This window comes from Sapajus apella, unplaced genomic scaffold, assembly GCF_009761245.1.
Source record: "Sapajus apella isolate SASKATOON/1434 unplaced genomic scaffold, GSC_monkey_1.0 scaffold7, whole genome shotgun sequence".
NCBI classification, from domain to species: Eukaryota; Metazoa; Chordata; class Mammalia; order Primates; family Cebidae; genus Sapajus; species Sapajus apella.
The window spans coordinates 6,609,139-6,629,734 of NW_022436947.1; the positions used below are offsets into that span (position 1 = coordinate 6,609,139).

Sequence of the window (20,596 nt, forward strand, 5' to 3'; positions counted from 1 at the left end):
TAATTGCCTTTTTAATAAAGTTTGTTTGCTTGGTTTTCTATTACTTAACACTAATCCAACCCTCAAATCTTTATCAAATCTTCTATGAATAAATATATCTGCATCAAGTATTCTATATCTTTCTGAGAAAGGCTTTTCAGGGCCTTCCAACCTGCCCCAGTCTGGCTTGACATCACAGACAGCTGTTGTCCCGGATTCTCACATTGTCACCATGCTGGGGATTCCCTTTGTGTCTGTCCTAGGGTGGTTCTCCTACTTCCTGCATCAAAGGCATTTCTCTTTCTCAATTTGTCCAGTTCTGGGAAAGTAAATCTCCAGTAACTTCCTGAGAAATAGGTACACTGAAGATAATTTTTGGAGAACCTACAAAACTGAAAACATCTTCATTCTAACTTGACCTATTCAAATATGATATTTAGTCTGAATATAAAATTTTAGGTTAAAAATAATTTTCCTTTATAATTTTGAAGGTTTTGTCCCATTATATCTAGCTTTCTTGTTTTGTTGAGAAGTTTACATTTTTTCTGCTTCCTAGCCTGCACAATGATCTCCTTTCTTGTCATCCTTTCAGCTTTATGCCTTAAAAAATAAATTATTTTGGTGGTTTTAAGAGGAAGCAAAATCAAATGTATATCCAGTTTGCCATTTTTAACTGGAGGTCTAAAATATTTCTTTGTTGTTCTTTTTTTTTTTTTTGTACCTCTTTTGAAACAGGGTCTCTCTGTCTCCTAGGCTGGAGTGCAGTGGCATGATCACAGCTCGATGCACCCTCAACCTCTTGTGCACAGGAGATCCTTCCACCTCAGCCTCCTGAGTAGCTGGGACTACAGGTGCACGCCACTATGCCTGGCTACATTTTGTTTTTTTTTTTTAGAGATAGGGTTTTGCCATGTTGCCCAGGCTGGTCTGACACTCCTGGGCTCAAGTGATTCACCTGCCTTGGCCTCCCAGAGTGCTGGGATTACAGGGATGAGCCACCACGCCTGGCCTCTTTCTTATTCATTATCTTCCCTTTTCTCTTCTTTGTTTTCACTCCAAGAGGGTTACTTTTTACAGTCTCTTTCACTGGTTCTCTGGCAATCTAGCTGGCCTATAGTTGAGCTGGTTGCTTTTATCAAACTTCTCATTTCCTCTTAATTGCCTACCATCAAAATTGCCATTGTTTTTGGCAGTACCCTTAACCTTGAACTTTCCCACACTCTGTTCCAAATAAGTCAGTTTATTTGAGGACAGCTTCAGAGCTCTCTGTTCGTAAGGCATGACTCTCCCCTGGGCAACAACATATCTGAGCCACTGCTCTGGAGCTGGGGTTGGTGACAGTGGCTTGCTTCTTCTGGAGTGACCTATCTGCTTTTTGGGCATGGTGCTGAGTGGGGTAGTTGCCTCTGGTCTTTTCAACTTCAACTGGACTTTCCTGGCATGGAACCTCCACCCTATGAAGTAGCTGGAGAAAAGGTGACCAGGAATCCAGTATTCCCAGCCCATAGAATCTTTGCCTTATTGTTGGGTGGAGGAAGGGAGTCCCTGACCTCTTGGTCACAGTGATCTCAAATGTTGTCTCTGCTGCACAGAAGTAGGGAGGTGAGAAACACTGGCAGCCTTCTCCTCCTAGGGGAGTTACCATAGCCCTTGACTGGGAGCTAGAGGGGCGGTGATCCCAGTATTCTTTGCCATATCCTCCCACAGTGGAGTTTCCCTTCTGCTGAAACATAGGGGAAGGAAAGGAGTGGGCCATGGCTAAGTACCGCAGACTCTCACTTTTCTTACAGGAATTTAGTAAATTTCCTTGAATAAATATGTCTTTATTTGATGAATGTCTTTAGGACAATTGTCAGAGACTTTAAATGGGTCTTTCTAAAAATGATTTCTACCAGGTTCCCCCTCAGCCCCCCACTGGGAAGTGTGTGAGAAGCTCTCAGCGTGCTGTTTTAGAGCTGCATCTCTGCCTATTGTTTCTTCTATATTAAACACTTCATTTCTTAGAGTGATTTAAGGTTCACAGGAAAATTGAGAGGATGGTACAGAGATTTCTCATGTAATTCATACACATACCCAAGGTCATCTAGTTTTTCCTATGTTATCTTCTAGATCTATAGTATTGCGTTTTACATTTAGGTCTATGATCCATTTTGAGTTAATTTTTGTGAAGGCAGTAAGGTCTGTGTCTGGATTTATTTGTTTGTTTATCCATCTGTTTGTTTTTGCAGTATGTGGATGTCCAATTGTTCCAGCACCATTTGTTCAAAGGACTATCTTTGTTCTATTGTATTGCCTTTGCTCCTTGTTAAAGATGAGTTGACTATGTTTATATGGCTCTCTTTCTGGTCTCTCTATTCTGTTCATTGATCTGTCTGTTCTTTTGCCAATAACACACTGTATTGATTATTGTACCTCTATAGTAAGTCCATTTTTAGAATTTTCTTTTTATTTATTTTTGTAGAAACAGCATCTTACTAGTTGCCCAGGCTGATTTTAAGCTCCTGGCCTCAAGTGAACATCCTGCCTTGGCCTCTGGAAGTGCTGGGATTACCGGCATGAGCTACCACACCCAGTCTGTAGTAAGTCTTAAAGGCGTGTCGTGTCAGTCCTTGTTCTTCTTCGGTACTGTGTTGGCTGTTCTGGGTCTTATTGCCTCTCTATATGAACTTTAGAATTAGTTTGTTTCTATCCACAAAATAACTGGCTGGGATTTTTAATTGAAATTGATCTATAGATCAAGTTGGAAAGAACTGACTTCTTGACAATATTGAGTCTTCCTATCTATGAACATGTACTATCTTTCCATTTATTTAGTTATTCTTTATTATTATTATTTTTTAATCAGAGTTTTATAGTCTTTCCCATATATCTTGACATATACTTAAGTATTTCCTTTTTCTTTTTTGGTGCTAATGTCAATGGTAATGTGTTTTTAATTTCAAACTCCTATTGTTCATTGCTGGCATATAAGAAAACAATTGACTTTTGTATATTAACCTAGTGTTTTGCAATCTTGATTTTATCACTTATTACTCCCATTTTTGTTGTTGTTGTTGTTGTTATTGATTTCCTTGCATTTTCTACAAAGACAATCATGGTATCTGTGAACAAAAACAGTTGACTGTTGAGCTACACAGGAATTAGAGGCACCGCCCCCTCATACAGAAGAAAATTGACATATAACCTTTGAAATCCCAAAACTTAATAGCCTATTGTTGATCAGAAGCCTTGTGGATAACAAACAGCTGATAACACATATTTTGTGTATGTATTACATACCGTATTACAATAAACTAACTAAAGAAACTGTTATTAAGAAAATCATAAGAAAGGCAAATACATGGAAAGAACTGTACTGTATTTATTGATACAACTAAGTTTACATTATCCGTTTATGAGGTAAATTGTCTGTCTGAAATAGTGGGCAACTGCAGCCACAGACTTCAATCTATCACGCATATCAAGCAAGTCAACTTTTTCTTTTAATGTCATGACACATTCCAGTATTAGACATATCACTGAGGCAGAAAACCAGCAAAGATATTGTGGAACTACCCTTGACATTTGACCAAATGGACCTAACAGATACCCACAGAACATTCCACTCAACAACAACAGAATATACATTCTTCTCATTTGCACATGGCATATACTCTAAGATCAACTGCATGCTTGGCTATAAAGCAATTCTCAGAAATTAAAGAAAAAGTGAAATCATACCAACCACTCTTTCAAAGTAGAGCACAATAAAAATAGAAATCAATGCCAAGATTTCTCTAAACCATACAATTACATGGAAATTAAACAACCTGTTCCTGAATGACTTATGGGTAAATAATGAAATTAAGGCAGAAATCAAGAAATTCTTTGAAACTAATGAAAACAAATATACAACAATGAGAATGTCTGGGAGACAGCTAAAGCAGGATTGAGAGTAAAGTTTCTTGCACTAAATGCCAACATCCAAAAGAAAGATCTCAAATTAACAATGTAACACACACCTAGAGGAACTAGGAAAACAAGAGCAAAGCAACCCCAAAGCTAGAAGAAGAAGATAAATAAGCACAATCAGAGCTGAACTGAATGAAGCAGACACAAAAAGCCATACAAAAGATCAACAAAACCAAAATTTGGTTTTTTTGAAAGAATAAATAGAATTGATAGATCACTAGCTAGACTAATGAAGCAATAGAGAAGATCCAAATAAACACAATTGGAAATGACAAAGGAGACATTACCACTGACCCCACAGAAGTACAAGGAACCCTCAGAGACAATTATGAATGCCTGTATGCATACAAACTAGAAAACCTAAAAGAAATGGATAAATTCCTGGAAACGTAGCACTTCCCAAGATTGAACCAGGAAGAAAGTGCATTCTTGAACATACTACAACAAGTTCTGAAATTGAATTAGTAATAGAAACCTACCATCCAGAAAAAGCCCTGAACCATACAGATTCATTGCTGAATTCTAGCAGACATATAAAGAAAACTGGTACGGAACCAAACTGAAAAGATCCTAAAAAATTGAGGAGGAGGAGGGACTCCTCTCTAACTCGGTCTATAAGGTGAACTTCAGCCTGACACCAAAACCTGGCAGAGCCACAATGAAAAAAAGAAAACTTCAGGCCAATATCCTTGATGAACATAGATGAAAAAATCCTCAGCAAAATACTAGCAAACCAAATCCAGCAGCACATTGAAAGGTAATCCACCACGTTCAAGGTGGATGCAAGGTTGGTTGAACATACGCAAATCAATAAATGTTATTCATCACATAAACATAACTATAAACAATGTTTTTTGCATCTATTCATCATCTCAATAGATGTCAAAAAGGCTTTTGATAAAATTCAATATCACTTCCTGTTAAAAATTCTCAACAAACTAGGCATCAAGGCAACATACTTCAAAATAATAAGAACCATCTATGATAAACCTACAGCCAACGTCATATTGAATGGGCAAAAGCTGGAAGCCTTCCCACTGAAAATGGGCACGAAACAAAGACGTCAACTTGGACCACTGCTACTCCACATAGTATTGGGAGTCCTAGCCACAGCAGCTAGGCAAGAGAAAGAAAAGGCATCCAAATTAAAAGAGATGAAGTCAAACTGTCTCCCTGCAGATGATATGATTCTATACCTAGAAAACCCCACAGTCTCTGCCCAAAGGCTCCAAGCAACTTCAGCAACTTCAGCATACAAAAGCAATGGACAGAAATCAGTAGCATTCTTATACACCAATAATGTCCAAGCTGAGAACCAAATCAGGAATGCAATCCCATTCACAATAGCCACAAAAAGAATAAAATACCTAGGAATACAGCTAACCAGGGAGGTGAAAGATGTCTACAATGAGAATTATAAAACACTGCTGAAAGAAATCAGAGATGACACAAATAAATTGAAAAACATTCCATGGTCATGGATAGGAAGAATCAATATTGTTAAAATGGCTTTACTGCCCAAAACAATGTACAGATTCAATGCTGTTCTTATCAAACTACATTTTTTACAGAATAGAAAAAAACTATTCTAAAATTCATATGGATCTAAAAAAGAGCCTGAATTACCAAAGCAATGCTAAGCAAAAAGAACAAAGCTGGAAGCATCACACTACTTGACTTCAAACTATACTGCAAGGCTATGGTAACCAAAACAACATGATACTGGTACAAAAACATACATACAGACCAAGGGAACAGGTTAGAGAACCCAGAATTAATGTTGCACCCTACAGCCATCTGATCTTTGACAAAGCAGACAATAATAAGCAGTGGAAAAAGAGCACCATATTCAAACAGTAGTGCTGGAATAACTGGCTAGTCATATGCAGAAGATTGCAACTGGGCCCCTTCCTTTCATCATATACAAAATATCAACTCAAGATGGTTTAAAGACTTAATATAAAACCTAAAACTATGAAAACCATAGAAGAAAACCCAGAAAAAACCATTTTGGACATAGGCTCTAGCAAATATTTCATATTGAAGACGACAAAAGCAACTGCAACAAAAACGAAAATTACAAGTGGGACCTAATTAAACTAAAGAGCTTCTGCACAGCAAAAGAAACTTTCAGCACAGTAAACAGCCTATAGAAGGGAAGAAAATATTTGCAAACTATGCATCCAAGAAAGATCTAATATCAAGAATCTATAAAAAAACAAGCAAAAAATAAACCCCATAAAAAAAGGTCAAAGGACACGAACAGACACGTCTCAAAAGAAGACATACACATGGTCAATAGGCATGTGAAAAAATTCTCAACATCACTAATGATTAGATAAATGCAAATCAAAATCGCAATTAGGTACCATCTCACAATAGTCAGAATGGCTATTGTTAAAGTAAAAAAAAGTGAGTTTGCAGAGAAAAGGAAATGCTTACACACTGTTGTTGGGAATGTACATTAGTTCAGTCACTATGGAAAGCAGTTTGAAGATTTATCAAAGAACTTGTAACTGTCATTTGACCTATCAATCCCATTATGCAGTACATACCCAACGGAATGTAAATTGTTCTACCATTAAGACACATGCATGTGTATATTCACTGCAGCACTATTCACAGTAGCAAAGACATAGAATTAACCTTGATGCCCATCAATGGTGAACTGAATAAAGAAAATGTAGTACATATATACTATGGAATACTATGCAGCCATATAAAAGAATGAAATAGTGTCCTTTGCAGCAACATGGATGGAGCTGGAGGCCATTATCCTAAGCCAATTAATGTAGAAACAGATAACCAAATGCCACATATTCTCACTTGTAAGTGGGAGCTAAACACTGAGTACACATGGACACAGTGAAGGGAACAATAGATACTAAGCCTTCTTGAGAGTGAAGGGTGGGAGGAGGGTGAGCATTGGAAAACTACCTATTGTGTACTATGCTTATTACATAAGTGATTAAATAATCTGTACATCAAATGTGCACGACATGCAATTTACCCATGTAACAAACCTGCACATATATCCCTGAACCTAAAATAAAAGTTGGAAAAAAAAATCTCTTTACAACATATGAGTCATATTGGATCCTACCTTTTTATCCATTCTGAAAGTCTCCTGTCTTATAACCACTGTATTTAGACCATTGGCTTTTAATGTGATTATTGAAATAGCTGAATTAATATCTACCATGTTTGTTACTTTTTTCTATTCATTACCTTTGTTTTTTGTTATTTTGTCTTCCACTTGTTTTCTACCTCCTTTCATTTTAATGGAATATTTTGTATGATTCAGTTTTTTCCTATTTTAGTATATCAGTTATACTTCTTTTTTACCCTTGAATTTACAGGATATGTTTACAATTAATCTAATCCTCTTTCGAATGACACTATACCACTCACTTCTTTGGTAGTACAAGTATTTTATAACAGGGTATTCCCAATTCCTCTCTCTCATTCCGTATAACATTGCTGCTGTTCATTTCACTTATCAATAGGCTCTGAATGCATTGTTATTGTTTTGAACAAACCATTATCTGTTCAGTCAATTAAGAAAAATAAAATATTTTATTTTACCTTCATTTATTCCTTTTCTATTGCTTTTCCATTCTTTACATAGGCCAGAATTTCTGACCTATATACTTTTCTTCCTCTCTAAAGAATTTCTTTTAACATTAAAGAAAAAGCAGGTCTAGAGGTGACAAATTCCCACAATTTTGGTTGTCTGAAAATTTCCATTTCTCTTTCACTTTTGGAGGACAATTTCACTGGATACGGAATTATAGTCAATGGTTGTTATGGTCTGATGTTGCATCCCCCAAATTTCATACGTTGCCATCCTAACCACTAGTGTAATAGTATTAGAAGATAGGACCTTTGGGTGGTAATAGGTCATGAAGGTTAAGCCTTCATGAATGAATTAGTGCATTCATAAAAAGAGACATGAGATGATCTCTCCCTGCCATGTGAGGATACAACAAGAGGGCCATCTGCAAACCAAGATGACTGCCCTTACCAGACACTGGATCTGCTGGCATCTTGATCTTGGACTTCCCAGCCTCAGAACTGAGATAAATTTCTGTTGTTTCATTAGCAGCCTAGTTTGTGGTATTTTGTTACAGCACCCTGAGCTGAGACACTGGTTCTTTAAACCCTTTAAATATTTCACTCCACTCTCTTTTTTCTTGCATGGTTTCTGAAGAGATATCTGACGTAATTCTTATCCCTTGTAAGGGATACACCTTATCTATACATAAGGTGGTTCTTTTTTTGTTTTTTTTTTTCCCCCTCTGGCAGCTTTTTTCAGTATTTTTTTCTTGGTCTTTGATTTTTTTGGTATTTAATCCTTCCTGGTATTCTGTGAGCTTTCTGGATCTGTGGTTAGTTGTCATTAATTTTGGGAAATTCTCAGTCACTATTACCTCAACGTTTCTTATGTTCCTTTTTTCTTTTACTTCTGGTATTCCCATTACACGTGTTACATCCCTTTTAAAATTGTCCTGCAGTTTTTGGATATTTTGGATTTTCATTCTTTTTTTCTTTGCAATTGAGTTTTGCTAGTTTCTGTTGACACTGTTTCAAGCATACTGATTCTTTCCTCAGTTGTGTCTAACCTGATGAGTAGTCCATCATTCATTCTGTTACAGTGTTTTTGATTTCGAGCATTTTTTTTGTTTTAGTTCTCATCTCTCTGCTTATATAACCCATCTGTTCTTTTATGTTGTCCACTTTTCCCATTAGAACTGTCAACATATTAATCATAGTTGTTTTAAATTTCTATGGAAATACATGGAAGGTTTGTCAGAGAAGGCAGCAGTTGAGTTGAATCTTAAAGAAATAGGAGCTGCCAGGTGGAGGAGATACTGGGCCAAGAGAATGAATGGCTTTTATGAGAGAGTGGCATACTCAGAAAATTGAAAGTATTATAGCAGAGTGAGGAAATGGACTGCCAATCCTCCTACTTTGGGTAAAGCATCTTATATTTGTATCAAATACAAGGAATGCAATTATGGATCAAGGCAAAATTGTTTAGGTGGTATCTCTGCATCCCTAAATCTTCCAGGAAACTGGCTTATCACCTTTTTTGGTCATCCACAAAGACAATAAATTCCAGAGTTTACAATTTCAAACTCTTAGACAACTGAAGATTCAAATGACATTTCGTTGAATTAAAAATAAATATTTTCCCAGAGTTTAGGCTTTTGTCATCCATGTGGAAAAGGGCCAACTGAATTTTGAGAACTCTTACTCTATCCTGAAGTCAGCTACAATAAATGCTATGATCCAGAACATTAACCTATTCTCCCAAGCTTGAGCACCCACCTGGCAGAGGGCATCCCCAAAGCAAATAGACTTCTGCTCTTGCCCAAGATAATCACTGAGGATGAGAATTTTAGATCAAAAGTTGAGGGACTCTCTGAGAACCAGGAGACTTGCCTCCAAAGCACTATCTCATGTGTTCAGAAGATAGCTATTTTCCACTAGATGTTAAAGATTCCTGAGGAAATCTACAGTCATGGTCTTTTAAAACATAATAGTTACTCTTTTAATAGTGCAGTGCGCTCTCCTTGAAAACTCGTTAGCTGGTAGAAATACTGTTGAGAGTAGATCACTCAACCCCAGATCTTCATTGTTCCACCCAGCTGTAATTAGGCTGTGGCCTGTATTTTTAGTATACCTCACCTACCTGACCCTCCTTCTGCTTAGCCTCATTTTCTAATGGATGCCAATGTTGACCTATGACTCGAGGCTGCTTGTTGCTGTTTTCTTACTTACCACATCCATCTTTACTCTTCTGCCTGACATACCTGCTCCTCTGTGTGTCCTTCACAAATCCCTCCCGGTGCTCACTGCCTTATGAATGACAAACCGAGGTGCTAGACTTACTCCAGTGTCCACATGAATAAATGGCTGGAGATGTAAACTCATTCGCTGTAAAGGAAACTGTGCCTCTTTACACCTTTGCCACATTTTGAGAAATAAAATGACTATTTTAAACCATAGTCTATGCATTTCAGTGCCATTTTGTGCCACACTTCTGCTTTGTGCAACTAGCAACTTTTAATATACAGTATTTCTTCTAATCATTGGAAGTGCACAACTTAACACTTTCTCTTATTCTGTAATCATTTTATTCATGTATGTTTTATCTGTACAATTATTTGATAATCTCCTAGTGGAGATAAATGGTTCCTAGCACACCAACGATATGACAGAAAATCAGGAAATGATGTTTGTTGATTGATTCATTAAAGTGTCTAGTAGGGAGGTTAAAATCAATGACATATTACATATCATCCCTGCCTTAGTCCTTAGGTGTCAAATTTTGGTGTCGAATGCATAAGTAGCTTTGGAAGAGATCAAAACTTCAGGGATATTTTTCCAAGTTGTTAAAAAATAAATATAAATATATGTTTAAAATTTTTTCCATATTTTCTCTGGATTTCTTTTTAAGTCTCTGAAAGAGGTCCCCACTACAGAAAATGGGATATCTAAAATTTGTGGTTTATGCATATGCATGTGTAGGGGAGGGACAGGGAAAGGGGAAGGGGAGGGCTTTCCTTTTTTCTTTTTACTACCTAAGCATATATTATCTTTCATTCACAGTTCTCAGAGCAGCATAAAGCTAGATTAACTCTCCCTTTGGAACTTCAGATGTAAGGTGGTTGTCCGTCATTCTTATTGGCCTGCTCATCCTTATTTTTAGTTAGATGGAGGGTTGTATGCTTAGAGCTTTGCTGGTTAGTTTCTTCAGCTTGAAGACTCTTATATTTTAGAACATTTGCATCCATTTCAAAGCTTGAAGAAGCAGTCTCCCACTTGCTGCTGAGAGGTTTTATGTCTTCATTCTTTATGGCCCAGATTTGAGAATGTTTATTCTTCTTGGGGACTTTGAGAGGTGATAAACTTTCAAATGACCTGTGGGGCTTAGACTGGACCCATTCTGAAGAGTTTGCCATAACATCCCCTTGGATTATAAAAGGTTGATTTCTGGGTGCTATCCAAGATGTGCTGTATTTCTTTATATTTTTGCAAGTAGCCGGATTTAGTCTAGAAAAGAAATGAAATATGTGAATTTTTGTCCATCCTGTACCTACTTTGTAGTCCTAGGTATATTGTCATAGTATAAATAATATTTTTTCTTTTTAGTAAGGTCATCCTCAAGACTTTTACCATCATTTATAAGTCTTCATCTCTGATTTTCTTTAGCACTACTCCAATCCTGTATTTCTAAATGCCTAGAGGATATGTTTATTTGGATACCTACTCTGACCTCAGCCTTCCTAGTATAATAGTCACTCCGGGCCCCAGCTCCTTACCTATATCTCTAGTTGAAGTAGTTGGTCACTAAAAAGTAAAGTAGTTGTTTGCTCTAAAGATCTGTTGTGTTTATCCTATTAGAATAGATTCAGTATATATGCTATGAGTTTTCTTTTCTATAACCAGTAAAAAAATCAATGTTAGTCTGAGAGAGGGAAGTTTTCCTTGAGGGAGCTTTTGCAAATTAATAATTGCAGCCACTTAAAATCTCTTTTTTTTCAGCATTCTATTTTTAACCATAGAATATCAGCTATAGTTTAAATTAAACTTAAATTTTGAGATAACTATAGACTTACATGCATTTGGGAGAAGTAATACAGAGAGATCCCATGAACTCCCAGTTCCCCAAAATAGCTTGCAAAACCATAGAACAATATTGCAATCAGGATATTGACACTGATGTAGTCAAGATAGAGAACACTGCCCTTATGTTGCCCTCTTATAGTACCTGCTTCCCTCCTTCTCCATCCCCTCCTTAATTCCTGGCAATCATTATTAATCTATTATCAAGTTATATGATTTTGTTATTTAAAGAATGTTACATAAAGGAATCATACTGTATGTAACCTTCTGGGATCAACTTTTTGTTTTTTTTTTACTCAGAGTAATTGTCTGGAGATTCATCCATATTTTGTATATCAGCAGTTCATTCTATTATAATTGCTGAGTCTGGGACATGAATGTACCATGGATTGCTTAATAAATCATTTATTCAAGGGCATCTAGATTATTTCCAGTTTATGACTATTACAAATAGTTATACACACAGGTTTTTTTGTGAGTTAATATTTGTACAAGATGTAAGTTTAAGGTTCATTTTTTTTAGCCTATGGATATCCAATTGTTCCAGCGCCATTTGTTGAAAGGCTCTTTTTTCTCTGTTAAATTGCTTTTGAATTCCCTATCAAAATCAGTGGAGCATATTTATGTGGTCTATTTCTTGGTTCTCGCCTCAGTTCCACTGATATATATGTTTATATATCCTCTAATACTATTGTCTTGATTACTCTAGCGATATAAAAGTTCTTGAAATCAGATAGACTGATCTCTCCCACTTATCCTTCTTTGTCGAAATTGTTTTTGCTATTTTAGTGCATCCACAGGTAAATTCTGGAATCATCTTGTCTGTATATACAAAAGATCTTGCTGGGATTTTGATAGGCATTGTGTTGAACTTGCATATTAATCTGGGAAGAACCGACATCTTTATTGAGGCTTCCAATTTATGAACATTCTATGTCTTTCCATTCTTTAGATATTTAAAAATTTCTCTTATTCATGTATACTTTTCACCATACAAACCCTGTACAACTAAGTACTTTATTTTTTTGAGATTTTAAGTGGTATTATGTTTGAAATTTTGGTGTTCACATGTTCATTGCTTACACATAGAAATGCAATTAATTTTGTACACTTATCTTGTATTCGGAGGCCTAGCATAACTTGCTTATTCGTTAAAGGTTTTATGTGCATGTGTGTGTGTGTGTTGTGGTAAATTTATTAGGATTTTCTAAATAGAGAATAACATCTTTCACAAGTAGGGACCATTTTATTTCATTCTTTCTGATTTGTATGCTTTTTATTTTTTTATTGCCTTATTGCAGTGGATAGAACTTCTAGCACAATGTTCAATAGAGTAGTGTATTAGTATATTCTAACACTGCTAATAAAGGTATACCTAATACTGGGTAATTTATAAAGAAAAGGGGTTTAATTAACTCACAGTTCCACATGGCTGGGAGTCCTCACAACCATGGTGGAAGGCAAAAGAGGAGCAAAGTCACATCTTACATGGTGGCAGGCAAGAGAGCTTGTGAAGAGGAACTCCCATTTATAAAACCATCAGATCTCATGAGACTTGTTCACTACCATGAGAACAGTATGGGGGAAACTGCCCCCAGGATTCAATTATCTCCACCTGGCCCTGGCCTTGACACATAGGGATTATTACAATTAAAGGGAGATTTGGGTGGGGACACAGCCAAACTATATCAAGTGGTAAAAGTGGACTTTATTAAGTTGAGTAAGTTCCCCTTTATTCCTTTTTTTTCCTTGAGATGGAGTCTTATTGTTGTCGCTCAGACTGGAGTGCAATGGTGCAATCTTGGCTCAGTGCAACCACTGCCACTTGGGTTCCAGCAATTTCTGCCTCAGCCTCCTGAGTAGCTGAGGTTACAGGTGCCCACCACCATGCCTGGCTAATTTTTGTGTTTTTACTAGAGATGGGGTTTCACCATGTTGGCCAGGCTGGTTTTGAACTCCTGACCTCAGGCGATCCACCTGCCTCAGCCTCCCAAAGTGCTGGATATATAGGCATGAGCCACCACACCCAGCCTATTCCTATTTTTTTTCTGAGACATTTTATCATGGATGGGTATTGAATTCTATCGAATACCAATTTGTGTGCCAATTAATAGTATCTTGTGATTTTTCTTCTTAAGCTTGGTAATATTAAGGATTTCATCAATTACTTTTTGAATATTAAACTAACCTTGAATTCCTGAAATAGACTTCACTTGGTCATGGTGTATAATTCTTTTTATTTAGAGCTGAATTATATTTGCTAATATTTTGTTAGATTTAGCTTCTAAAATTCTATATTTATGCACAATTTTATTGTGTCATTCCGTTTTTGTTTTGCCCTTGTCTGGTTTTGGTATCAGGCTAATAGTGGCTTTATAAAATGAACTGATAGTTCCTAGTTTCTGGAAGAAATTGTATAGAATTGGTATTAATTCTTCCTTAATTTATTGGTAAAATTCTCCTCTAAAACCACCTAGGCCAGGTGATTTCTTTTTTGGGGTTTTAAAATTATGAAATCAGTTTCCTTATTAGTTACAGGGGTATTCAAATATTTTATTTCATATTGAATGAGTTGGGGTAGTTCATATTTTATTGAGGAAATCATCCATTTACTTTAAGTTGTCAAATTTGTATGTAGTTTTTTCTGGTATCTTTTTGAAATACGCAAGATTTTTAATGATATCCCCTGTTTCATTCCTCATGTTAGTAATTTGTGTCTTTTTTCTTTATTTCTTTGTCAGTATTAATAGTAGTTTGTCAGTTTTATTGATCTTTTCAAACAACCAGTTGTTTCACTGATTTTCTGTGTCATTTTTCTGTCTTCAAGTTTATTAATTTCTGCTCTTATCTTTATTATCCTCTTTCTGCTTGCTTTGAGTTTATTTGCTCTTCTTTTTATAGGTCCCTGAGGTTGGAGTTTAGATTATTGATTTGAGATGTTTTCTCATTTTTTAGCATATGCAGTTAGCTCTATAAATTTCTGTATCAGTACTGCTTTAGCTATCTCTCACTTATTTTGATATAGTGTCATTTCCATTAATTTAAATATATATTTTTACATCCTTTGAGAATATAGTTTTTTATTTATTTTTTTTAAATTTCTTATTAAAAAAAAAAAACCAAGATACATGTGCAGAACGTGAAGGTTTGTTACACAGGTATATATGTGCCATGGTGGTTTGCTGCATCTATTGACACGTCCTCTGTGTTCCCTCCCTTCACACCCCCCACCCCACTACAGGCCTTGCTGTGTGTTTTTCCTCTCTATGTGTCCACATGTTCTCATTGTTCAACTCCCACTTATGAGTGAGAACATGTGGTGTTTGGTTTTCTGTTCCTATGTTGTTTGCTGAGGATGATGGCTTCCGGCTTCATCCATGTCCCTGGAAAAAACATGATCTCATTCATTTTTATGACTGCGTAGTATTCCATGTGGTATATATGCCATGTTTCCTTTATCCAGTCTATCATTAATAGGCATTTGGGTTGGTTCCATGTCTTTGCTATTGTAAATAGTGCTGCAGTCAACATACGTGTGCATGTATCTTTATAGTAGAATGATTTATATTCCTTTGGGTATATACCCAATAAAGTCTAATAGTATTTCTTGTTCTAGATCCTTGAGGAATCACCATACTGTCTTCTACAATGGTTGAACTAATTTACACTCCCACTAACAGTGTAAAAGCATTCCTATTTCTCCACAGCCTTGCCAGCATCTGTTGTTTCTTGACTTTTTAATAATCGCCATTCTGACTGCTGTGAGATGGTATCTCATTGTGGTTTTGATTTACATTTCTCTGATGATCAGTGATGTTGAGGTTTTTTTTTTTTTTCCATGTTTGTTGGCTGCATAAATTGTTTTCTTTTGAAAAGTGTGTGTTCATAACCTTTGCCTACTTTTTGGCGGGATTTTTTTTTCTTGTAAATATATTTAAGTTCCTTGTAAATTCTGGTTACTAGATCTTTGTCAGATGAGTAGATTGCAAAAATTTTCTCCCTTTCTGTCAGTTACCTGTTCTCTGATGCTAGCTTCTTTTGCTCTGCAGAAGCTCTTTAGTATAATTAGATCCCATTTGTCAATTTTGGCTTCTGTTACAATTGCTTTTGGTGTTTCAGTCATAAAGTCTTTGCCCATGCCTATATCCTGAATGGTATTGCCTAGGTTTTCTTCTAGAGATTTTATGGTTTTGGGTTTTAAATTTAAGTCTTTAATCCATCTTGAGTTAATTTTTGTATAAGGTGTAAGGAAAGGGTTGGTTTCAGTTTTCTGCACATGGCTAGCCAGTTTTCCTCGTACGACTTATTGAATAGGACATCTTTTTCCCATCGCTTGTTTTTGCCAGGTTTGTCAAAGATCAGACAGTTGTAGATATGTTGTTATTTCTGAGGTCTTCATTCTGTTGCATTGGTCTATATGTCTGTTTTGGTAACTGCAGCCTTGTAGTAGAGTTTGAAGTCAGGTAGCCTGATGACTCCAGCTTTGTTCTTTCTGGTTAGGATTGTCTTGGCTATACAGGGTCTTCTTTGATTCCATATGAAATTTAAAGTAGTTTTTGTCTAATTCTATGAAGAATGTCAATGGTAGTTTGATGGGAATAGTGTTGTATCTATAAGTTACTTTGGGCAGCATGACCATTTTCATGATACTGATTCTTCCTATGTATGAGCATGGAATATTTTTCTACTTGTTTGTGCCCTCTCTTGTTTCCTTGAACAGTGGTTGGTGGTTCTCCTTGAAGAGGTCCTTCACATCCCATGTTAGCTATATTCATAGGTGTTTTATTCTCTTTGTAGGAATAATGAATGGGAGTTCATTCATGATTTAGCTATTTGCTTGTCTATATTGGTGTAAAGAATTCTAGTGATTTTTGCACATTGATTCTGTATTCTGAGACTGATGAAGTTGCTTATCAGTTTAAGGAGTTTTTGGGCTTAGATGATGGGTTTTTCTAAATATAAAATCATGTCATCTGCAAACAGAGACAGTTGGACTCCCTCTCTTCCTATTTGAATACCCTTTATTTCTTTCTCTTGCCAGATTGCCCTGGCCAGAACTTCCAATACTGTGTTGAAGGGGAGTGGTGAGAGAGGGCATCCTTGTCTTGTACTGGTTTTCAAAGGGAATGCTTCCAGCTTTTGCCCATTCAATATGATACTGGTTGTGGGTTTGTCATAAAGAGCTCTTATTGTTTTGAGATGTATTCCATCAATACCTAGTTTATTGAGAGTTTTTAACATGAAGGTACGTTGAATTTTATTGAAGGCCTTTTCTGCATCTGTTGCCATAATCATGTGGTTTTTGTCTTTGGTTCTGTTTATGTGATGGATTATGTTTATTGATTTGTGTATGTGGAACCAGCCTTGTATCCCAGGGATGAAGTCAACTTGATTGTGGTGGATAAGTTTTTCAATATGCTGCTGGATTTGGTTTGCCAGTATTTTATTGAGGATTTTTTGCATCAATGTTCATCAAGGATATTGGTCTGAAGTTTTTTTTGTTGTGTCTCTTCCTGGTTTTGGTATCAGGATGATGGTGACTTCATAAAATGAGTTAGGAAGGAGTCCTTCCTTTTCAGTTGTTTGGATTAGTTTCAGAAGGAATGATATCAGCTCCTCTTTGTACTTCTGGTAGAATTGGGCTATGAGTCCATCTGGTCTTGGGCCTTTTTTGCTTGGTAGGCTATTAATTATTGCCTCAATTTCAGAACTTGCTATTGGTCTATTCAGGGATTTGACTTCTTCCTGGTTTAATCTTGGGAGAGTATATGTGTCTCGGAATTTCTCCATTTCTTCCAGATTTTCTAGTTTATTTGCATTAGATGCTTATAGTATTCTCTAATGGTAGTTTGTATTTCTGTGGGATCAATGGTGATATCCCTTTATCATTTTTTCATTGTGTCTATTCGATTCTTTTCTCTTTTCTTCTTTATTAGTCTAGCCAACGGTCTATTTTGTTAATTTTTTCAAAACACCAGCTCCTGGATTCAGTGATTTTTTTTTGGAGAGTTTTTTGTGTGTCTATCTCCTTCAATTCTGCTCTCATCTTAGTTATTTCTTGTCTTCTGTTAGCTTTTGGATTTGTTTGCTCTTTTATCTCTAGCTCTTTTAATTGTGAAGTTAGGGTATCAATTTGAGATTTTTCTAGCTTTCTGATGTGGGCATTTAGTGTTATAAATTTTTCTTTTCAGCCCTGTATTCATTCTCCTGTTCTTCTGAAACTACAATAATGTGAATATTAGATCTTGTTTTATAGGCCTACAGGTCCCTGAGGCTCTATTTATTTTATTTTAAGCCTATTTTTCTCTGATGTTCAGGTTGGATAATTTCTATTATTCTGTCTCTCTCAATTCACTGATTCTTTCTTTTATTTGCACAATTATACTGTTGTGTTCAGCCATTAAGCTTTTAAAATTTCAGTTGTATTTTTTAATTCAAAAATTCCAGTTTGGTTCTTCTTAATATATATTTTTTCTCTCTCTGCTGAGGCTTTCTACTTTGTTTCTCTTGTTCTAAGTGTGTTTATAAATGTTTCTTTGAAGCATTTTTATTATGACTGCTTTAAAAATCTTTGTCAAAAAATTCTGACATCACTATCATCTCAGTGTTTGTGTCCACTAATTATCATTTTCTGTTTTAGATCCTCCTGGTTCTTGGCACAACAATTTATTTCTGATTAAAACATAGGCACTTTCATATTATGTTATGAGACTCTGGATTTTATGTAAACCCTCTGTTTTAGTTGGCTTTTTGTAACTCTGATCCAGCACAGGGAGTGGGAAGGTAAGACCTCATTACTGAAAGATGGAAGTGGAAGTCCAAGTTCCCCATCTGGACTTCATTGACACTACGGACAGGAGGCGTCTAATTATTATTGGACAGATGTGGAGGTTCATCTCCATATGTAGCCTCCAATGAGACTGTGGTGGGGTCTAGGTGACAATTAGGACATGGCTTGACTTTTAGTCATTACTTTCATAAGAGATTCCTTATATATTACTACTTTAAATCTAGAAATGCACTCAATGAGGATTGGCCTGAGCATGAAGGTACAGACAAATAGTAAGATATTAATTAAGACTTCTCTGGTTACAAATAACAGAAACAAATTCAAGCTAGCTTAATAAAAAAAGCATAAGGTAGGGTAGGGGAAGAATTATAAGAAACTACAAAGCTACTCATGGAAACAAAGGGAGAGGGAATTCAGCCAGGCTTCAGGAAAGGACTTGTACTAGAAAATGGAAAACTTCCAAGGCTTTTTATTCATCTGCATTCTCTGCTTTTCTCTTTTCCACAGGAAAGTTTTTACTTCCCTTGGCTCAAATTTGCACCCTGCAGCAGTTTCATGTACAAGACTGATCCACTATCTCTCATTCCAATTCCAAAGTATAGAGAAAGATAATCTGACTGGCAACCATGCCAGTGGGTAGAGGTCATATAATTACAAACGCAGCTTTTGGAAACTCTACCCTTGTGGATGAAGAGGCAGTCCACAGAGAAGGGCAAATTGTGCCTGGAGTGGATACCCCCGAAAGTATCTGATATAGTATATGTGGAAATATTAAAAAGTAGGAAAGCAGCAGGCAAGGCCTTTCTTAACAGACAATCTCATTGCAAACTTCAACATTGGCAGGTTGATTTTTGTTGTTGTTGTTTTACAACTTAGTTCTTTATGGCTCCCTTTTTCTGTTTTATATATCCTTTGCCTGACTGTATCAACACTCTCACATACTGTTCCCTATAGTAAGTGATTCAGGGTAAGGTGAGAATAAGCAAAGAATGAGGAGATTACTCTTTGTTAAACCATCTTAGACATTGGTCTAAGTTAGGATTAAGGAGAAACTAGTTTATGTGATGTAAGAGTTTGCAGAATTATCACGTTGAAGGATATAACATCTGAATATAATCATAGGGCTGAAACTTAAATTGTCTGTTCTGTCCTTAAGCCAAAATGCGTAGGGTCTAGGTGGATTAATAGGTGAATTGTATGTAAACAAGATGATTTACATACCTTAAATTTCTCTCTGGTCAAACATGGGTCAGATTTCAAATATGGAGGAATAAATCCCATGCTTGGCATTTCATTTGGTAATGATGAAAATTCTTGAGAAAGATTATGCAAATCAAAATATAATTGGAGAGATTTTTTTTACTTCCAGGGAGATGAAGTAGGTGCATTTTCCCTATTCTTTGCACTAAAAATAACTACAAATCCTGGACATTACATAAAAAATAAACATAAGACAACTCTGAAAGGTAGAAAGCAGGCAGACCACCTAGGGATTTCAAGAACCAAGGAACAACACAGTGTTGTCTCCTGGGTTTTCTTTTTGCCTCATATATCCAAGACTTGCAGCCGAGGAAGCCAGCAATCTGAAAACACAAATGGGCCCATACACGTACACAAAAAGCTCTCGACAATAGCCTGTACTATACAGACAAACAACCAAGAAAGGGACAGCCTACTGATATAGAAAATGTTAGGCCATAACCACTGTACTCCAGCCAAGCACCACAGATAAACAGTGCCCTCACTCCCAACCATGTAAGCAGAGGCAGAGTGAGGGGCTTATGCTTCCACTCTTATGAGGTATAATAAGGCATCTCAAACCTCTGCCAGGGTGGTGCCAAAGAAGGACAGGTAGAAGCCAAAACTTTGACCCCCCTCCCCCGGCCTATAAAGAGTCTCTCCCTTCCCACAGGGTGTCATTGGAAACCAAATGGGGAGCCTTGATTTCCACACTCAATAGACAGAAATGAAGCCTCTTCCTCTCCCCATTGGGCTGGTGTAAAAGAGTCAGGGTTTTTACAAATGCACAGTAGCAATGGCTCATAGCTTTCACACATTTTCTTATTAAAGTATTCATAAGTTTCCAGTTGATATGTTAGTACTCTTTGTATATTAAATATATTGGTCATGTTTTTCACTTATAAAGAGAAATGGCAAGGCATAATGATGAATTTCAGGAGGACTCTGGAGTCAGAATATCTAGGTGGATTTGAATCCAGATTCTACTATGTATTGGCTAATGAG

The 20,596-nt window shown here is 36.4% G+C and overlaps 1 protein-coding gene across 1 annotated transcript in view; it reads right to left on the reverse strand.

Annotated features, from left to right (window-relative positions):
- Nucleotides 1-10,569: 10,569 nt before the first annotated feature.
- LOC116550049 (cytosolic carboxypeptidase 3-like) overlaps nucleotides 10,570-20,596 on the reverse strand; it is a 77,439-nt gene continuing 67,412 nt past the window's right edge. The window contains 2 exon segments of the mRNA XM_032275779.1: nucleotides 10,570-10,601; nucleotides 10,604-10,989. Of these exon segments, the coding sequence (XP_032131670.1) occupies nucleotides 10,570-10,601; nucleotides 10,604-10,989 (418 nt within the window).